This window comes from Gastrolobium bilobum, unplaced genomic scaffold (genome assembly GCF_033153095.1).
Source record: "Gastrolobium bilobum isolate Gb01-03AN ecotype WA unplaced genomic scaffold, APGP_CSIRO_Gbil_v1 utg382, whole genome shotgun sequence".
Classification (NCBI taxonomy): Eukaryota; Viridiplantae; Streptophyta; class Magnoliopsida; order Fabales; family Fabaceae; genus Gastrolobium; species Gastrolobium bilobum.
Genome location: NW_026897362.1, coordinates 176220 through 182877, shown reverse-complemented (window position 1 = coordinate 182877; position 6658 = coordinate 176220). Strand labels below are relative to the sequence as shown.

Below are 6658 nucleotides of genomic sequence, written 5' to 3'. Positions count from 1 at the left end.
AAATGAAAAACGAATAAATTTTTCTGCAATGGCCAAGAAATTTTCAATTTGAAAATATAATAGTAAAAATTTATATTTTGTGTTTCTTTACAATATTGATAAGTATTATAAATTTAGTTTTATTTTTTTTATATTATTGAATATTAAATATAATATACGCTATATAAATGAAAAATAATATTTAATATCAAAATGTGTCCTAACATATCAAAATCTATTATTTTATAAAATTAATGTGTCGAAGTATCGTGTCTAATATCCCATGTTGATGTCGGTGCAAAATAGATCGTCACAACTCACAACAACTATGGTTAAATTAAGGGAAATATAAGAATCATGTTGCAGGAATGACACTGTTCATTCCTGCAACAAGGATACGGCGTCGTATCCTAAGGATACGGCGTCGTATCCTGATTTTGGTTTAATTTTTTTTTTTTAAGCGTGGAACCCACACTTAATTTGTGTGTGTAAAAAAATGCTCTTGTCATGTCAAATGATAAAAAGGGAACCCTTAAATTAATCCCCATAATGCTTAAGTGTAAAAATTACACCGAACAAATAAGTGTATATTTTTATATTAATTTGATAATATTTATATATTTTTACCCATGTTTGGTCAGTCACCGTTTGGCCTACATGCTTTCTAAAATAGAAAAATAAAAATAAAATAAAAATGGACAAAGCAAACGTGTCCTTAATATTAATATTAATAGAGATAGGATTCTTTGACACCAGTGTCAAATTTGAAGTTTGACACCTCATCTAAGAGCTGTTAGATCAAAAAAATCAATGGTGTCACATGCTTACAAACCTGAGTCGTTGATCTTTTTTGATCTAACAGCTCTCAGATGAGATGTCAAATTTCAAATTTGACACTGGTGTCAAAGTATACTGCCACTTAATAATAATAATAATTATTATAATATGAGGTTTTCCTCATTTAAAAGGGAGGAAGGGCTTTATAAGGTCTTATAGATAGCAAAGTTGTAAAGAGAACAAAAAATCGCGAAGGAGGCTGCTATTGCTAGGGTTTTGTTTTTCTCTACTTTTTCACCACATCGCTCGCTTCAGGTTCAGATCTCTTCTCAAAAGTCTATATTTTTTCACTTAGATATCCCTTTTTTTGCTCTAAATTCATTCCAACTGTTTGTTTTCTCCTCTCGAAATTTAATATTTCATTTTAAGAATTTTCAGCTTTGGTTTTTGGTGTTGGTAGCAGGATTTGTATGAAACCGAAGTTAAAATTTATTTAATTTGTGTATGTGTTTGTGATTTGCAGGTTCTTCTGAAAGACTGAAACGATGTCCCGTGTGTATGTTGGTAACCTGGATTCAAGAGTGACCGAGAGAGACCTTGAAGATGAGTTCCGTGTTTTCGGAGTTATTCGGAGGTAGCTGAAGAAGTATTGATTGATGATGCTGCAGTTTGTTTACATGTTTTGCTGAGTTTTCTTATAGAGCGGTTGTGTTTCGATGCCAACTTTTTAGAGTTGAATCGTAGAAAATCAACTACTTTTGATGGATAGGAGTTTATGTTAACCTTGGGTCTTGTTGACTTGGCTTAAATCGAGAGTGGGCTAGTTAGTTAGTGAATGAGTGAGTGAGAGATAATGTTGTGCTGTGTTCTTTGAGTAGCTTTCTAGGATAGAAATAAGCATATTTGTGACTAAAATTAATTAACTAGGATTGGTCACCAACTAGTATCATATTGATCAATATTGTTTTGGACTTTTCAGCTTTTCAGTTTTGCTTACACTGTATATTTTGTTGCTTCTATGCTTATTTAGAAAATAATTTTAACTTTTTAAGTTTTATGGATGTTATGTATGCAGTGTTTGGGTTGCACGGAGACCACCTGGTTATGCTTTTATTGACTTTGATGACCGCAGAGATGCACAGGATGCTATTCGCGAATTAGATGGTATGCTTAGAAGAATTATAGAAATGTATTCAAACGCCGTATACTTATTTACCTCATCCTTCTTATCTGCTAATGTATTATTGTTTTGCCCCCTTTTCCGGTCGATATGTTGAAGGGTTTTCCTCAACTCCCTATTTAAGTCTTCTTTTTCGTTTGAGGAAGTCATAGCCTATGGGCAAGCAGATGCTCTCTTTCTTCTACTTCTGCCTTGCAAATCTCTTAAAAGCAGGCCTGCAGTAATGGTTTTTTCGTTAGTCTTCGTCAAAGTCTGCTGATTTGTACAGTTTGACTGCATGTAAAGAGAATTAAGAATGTGAACAGCGGATTTGCACTGCTTTGGAGTGTTATCGCAAGCTACACATCTGTTGCATAATGGGTTTGTTTTATGAGATGTGTGCTACTACAATTAACGTATGGGCCATGTGAGTGCTGCCTGTGTTCTGTATATGTCCCCCTTTGAGCAATTTGTGCTCCATTAACTTGTTATCGACCAGTGGTCAAATGAACTTCTGAAAAATTATGGTAACACAATTATTGTCTTTGCTCCGAATGAAGAACTTGTTCCTAGTTATGCCTATATGATACTACTGTATTCTCATGGATTATGCCACAGTTTATCTTTTTGTGTTAATTGTTTTCTTTGTACTTGAAATTGGAACTATTAAGAAAGATCTCTCTAAATGGATTTATTGAAAATTTGGTTCTTGATAAAGCCCAGCGATGTCGTTTAATCTGTGTAGCAGAACCCACCTAGTGAAATAAGGTTTGGTTATTGTTGTTGTAGTAATAGTATGTTCTTTGCACTTGTTTAAGTGCATCTTATTTTTTTTCCTCTTATTCCTTTATTTTTTCATTCTGCTTTTCTTTTTTCTCTCATTTTTCTTTATCTTCACTTTATTTTTTTATTGTTTATTGCTATTTTTTAATTTCTAGTGTTATTTATATTTTTTTTTTAATTTCATTTATCCTTTTTTTTGTTTTTTATTTTATTTTAATCTTTCCATTCTTTTAATTGGGTTCATTTGCCACCGACCCCAACTAGTTTGGGATAAAGGTGTTGTTAATGTTGTTTAGGTGCATCTTATCTGTATTTTTTTACAAGTGATGCAAATATCTGGTTATAAATTTATTATAAACTAATCTAGTCTTTCTGTTAAACTGTTTAATATTACTGGTCTTTCTCTTCGCTGAGAATATCAGCCTAAAGATTCATGTGTTTACAGGGTTATGATTCTATTTCACCAATATTTTCCTGTTTAATACCTATCTGCTGAAGCTAATGTGTTATATTTTTAGTCAGGAGTTGTTTCCTTTGTTAGATTTGAACTTCAAAGCTCTAATGTGGTTACTGTATTCATTCTTTGTTAAATCTAGGGACCTGAATATCTATTCTTTTTTGTTGATGTTTATTTACCGGGCCTTCTTGTTTTCTGTTCCATGGAGCAGGCAAGAATGGTTGGAGGGTAGAGCTTTCACACAACTCTAGAGGTGGAGGTGGAGGCGGAGGTGGTGGTCGTGGAGGTGGTGGTCGTGGTCGCTCTAGCGGCGGTTCTGATTTGAAATGTTACGAGTGTGGTGAACCTGGTCATTTTGCTCGTGAATGTCGCATGCGTGGTGGTTCAGGAAGACGTCGTAGCCGTAGTCCACCTCGATTTCGTAGGAGCCCAAGTTATGGGAGAAGGTGAGATTGCTTTCTTATATTTATTTTTTATCCTGTGTGCTATTGTGTTCGTGCTTTTATTTTCCTGTAGACAATATTATATTGTGGTTGTATTTTTCTTTAATGATTATGCAGCTAAATTTGTTAGTTGATCTACCTGCTTTTTGTAAGAATGTTATGGCTATGATTTATAGTTGGAAATTTGGTTTTCTTATTAATAATTACAAGTAGTGAAAAATTGAAAGTATATGCTATTTGTTACAAATTTATACCTGGATTTGGCTACTATTTACGATTTAAAAGTATTTGTTTCATTTCTCTTGTACAATTGTGTTCACGCTTTTATTTTCCTGAAGATAATATTATGTGGTGGCTGTGTTTTTCTTTAATGATTATGCAGTGAAATTTGTTTGTTGGTCCCCCTACTTCTGTAACAATGTTATGGCTATGATTTATGGTTGCAAATTTGTTTTTCTTATTAGTAATTACAAGGTTTGAAAAATTGAAAGTATATGCTATTTGCTACAATTTTATACCTGGGTTTTGCAACTATATATAACTTAAAAAAGTATTTGCATCATTTCTCTTATAGTTGAATGTTGTAATATTAATGGTTCCTTATAATTTCTTTGTATCTTTTTTAACACCTTTCTTTGGTATGAATCAGGAGTTACAGTCCTCGTGGGCGTTCTCCCAGGCGCCGCAGTGTGTCCCCTCGTGGACGCAGCTATAGCAGGTCACCTCCTTATCGTGGGCGTGAGGAGGTACCATATGCTAATGGGTTAGTTTTCTTCTCTTTCTGGAATTTAGTTCACTTTTAAATCATATTATTTGGTGGAAAATGTTTCTTATTGAGGTTATTTATTACCACATTTGGGTGGTCCTGATTTTCCAATGCACATTTATTTTTGCTTTAAGATGTCAAATGTTTTGTTTGGTTTGTTATCTAAAAAGATTGTTTCTCTCAAGAGTTGAGTCTAATTTCTCTTGAAAGAAAGAATAGTAATTTAATGTACTTTCTCCCTGTTCTTGCTTGAGGCTCTGCTTTATGTGACATTTTCATATTTCTATGTCTGTTTAGCCAGAAAGGAATGACAAATAAACGTGATGACTGAAGTAGGTAGGACCTGAATTGTTCTTCTTCTTCTTCTTTTTAATAAAAAAGGGAGCCTGCTTGTCATATTATCTTCTTTTTGCTTTAGCTGACAAATTATTAATTCTGCAATCAATGTACATTGTTATTTGTTGACTCATGATGCTTCTAAATGGATATGCAGAAATGGCCTGAGGGAACGACGCCGAAGCAGAAGTTGAATTTTATGATTTGGTAACCGCAATTGTTTAGAGGATAGTGAGATTTTGTTAATCTAGTGGTGCTTGGACTGCAGTATGAGTCTGTTTTGTTGGGCAACGCCGAGTCTTGACCCTTGGATTGGATTAGTTACTTTCTTGATGTCTCAGCTTGTGTTTATTTTATATTTTTGCAGAATACTTGTAGTTTTCATGCAGGTAATAATCTTTTTAAGGTTGTTGCTACTAGTTTGTCAAAAGAGTTCCAGATCTTTTTTAAGTACACGTTTTTTTTGTCTGTTGAGGTTTCTTCTGGAATTTCTTTATTGGTATTCTGCTTCTTATTCACTGAGTTGACTGCTCTTCTTTGGGATTTTCAACTTTTGAATGGTTTGGGTTGTAGCCTGTGCTTCTGTTTCATTGGTTCTCAATTGTGATGTGCTCATCTCAAATTCTAGCGGCATTTATTTTTAGGGAAAATTTCACTTTCACCTGTGTGGTTACACAACATACGCCACGTAATGTTAAAAATTTCTGTATTATTTAACCCCTCAATGTCAAAAATGTCGTTCTTATAAGTTGTCTAATTTGAAAAATACCTGTTATAAAGTAAACACCGAATTGCAAATGAAATGTCAAAGATATCTACCCTAAAACAGTATTAAAATCTATCTTCTATAATTTTAATGCATTGATTTGTAGGCGATTATGAATTGTAAGATAAAAACAACAAAAAATTCTGAAATATGTAGGAAGTCCAGAAAAACAAAGTAACTCTACTAGATCTGAAGAATAAATTTTTGTAAATAATCTTCAAGCCTCAGTAAAGTTACGAACGAGTTTCATCATTTTTATTTAATTATTATGTAGGAGGATCTGAAAAAAGGGAAGGGAAGGAATAAGTGACTAAACTTACGTTTATACAATGCTCTTTTTATATATATATATATATATATATTTTAAGACTTTTAGACTTTAATTTCCCTTCCTCGAAATTTCATCTGAAAAAGGGCAGGGCTTCTCCTCTAATGCAAAAGTGGTCACCGTCCTTGACAGAAATTCTTACTTAAATGTTAACGTAATGCATGTGGCTGATGCACTTAAGAGGTATGAAGTTTCGTTGGTTGGAATAAAAAACAAGCATAACAAAATTAATAGAAAAGAGACACATCCATGGGTGTTGTGTATAAAACACATTTATGCAGTTTGTGCCCGTTAGAGTACTTACACAATTTGAATGCAGAAGCTAGCTGCACATCATTCGTTTTTTTCACCACAAGGGAATTTCAATATCCTGCCTAAAAAATTCATTAAAGGAAATGGGCTAATTCCATTATAAACCACTCCACGATTCATGGGGCAACAATATCTTAAAAGCAGATAAGCAAGTAGAAATGAGTGATGTAAACCTTCCTAAGTAGAAATGAGTTTAAAGATTGCAAATCAATGATTGGGGCCACAACGAATACCAAGTGATCAAGCCACGTGAGTTTGTCTCTGCTATTTGCCTGCCGACATCATTTTGTTTTGCAGAACATGTACTCATGCATGTAAAACACATGGAAAAATGCTTAGAGTATAAGAAGATAACTAACACTGTGTTTTGAATTATTAATAAATTAATTAATTTGATTTCAATTGATTTAATTTATAAACGAATTCATATGTTTAGAATTGAATAACTCATTATAAAAAAGAAATGATGAATTAATTTGCAGATGTATTTCCATACTTGAAACACATTAAAAATGAATTACATTCATGTTATTTTATAATGTTTTAGTAACA

General features: G+C 33.0%; 1 protein-coding gene across 3 annotated transcripts; it reads left to right on the top strand.

Moving 5' to 3' along the window:
* Nucleotides 1-981: 981 nt before the first annotated feature.
* Nucleotides 982-5168, top strand: LOC133306258 (serine/arginine-rich splicing factor RSZ22A-like). Of its 3 annotated transcripts, none has more exons than XM_061506556.1 (7): nt 982-1071; nt 1280-1390; nt 1832-1920; nt 3367-3601; nt 4248-4361; nt 4666-4700; nt 4858-5168. In XM_061506556.1, the coding sequence occupies exons 2-6, from the start codon at nt 1302-1304 to the stop codon at nt 4673-4675; spliced, it is 537 nt and encodes a 178-aa protein (XP_061362540.1). In that variant the 5' UTR covers nt 982-1071; nt 1280-1301; the 3' UTR covers nt 4676-4700; nt 4858-5168. The 3 variants fall into 3 exon arrangements, with proteins under 3 accessions (XP_061362540.1, XP_061362539.1, XP_061362538.1); XM_061506555.1 differs by having other exon boundaries at nt 4662-4700; XM_061506554.1 differs by lacking the exon at nt 4666-4700.
* The last annotated feature ends 1490 nt before the right edge of the window (nt 5169-6658 follow it).

Coding starts and splice junctions, on each gene's coding strand:
- LOC133306258 (XM_061506554.1), top strand. CDS start 1,302: ATGTCCCGTGTGTATGTTGGTAACCTGGATTCAAGAGTGACCGAGAGA. Junction 1,391..1,831: donor GTTTTCGGAGTTATTCGGAG/GTAGCTGAAGAA, acceptor TTATGTATGCAG/TGTTTGGGTTGCACGGAGAC. Junction 1,921..3,366: donor TGCTATTCGCGAATTAGATG/GTATGCTTAGAA, acceptor TCCATGGAGCAG/GCAAGAATGGTTGGAGGGTA.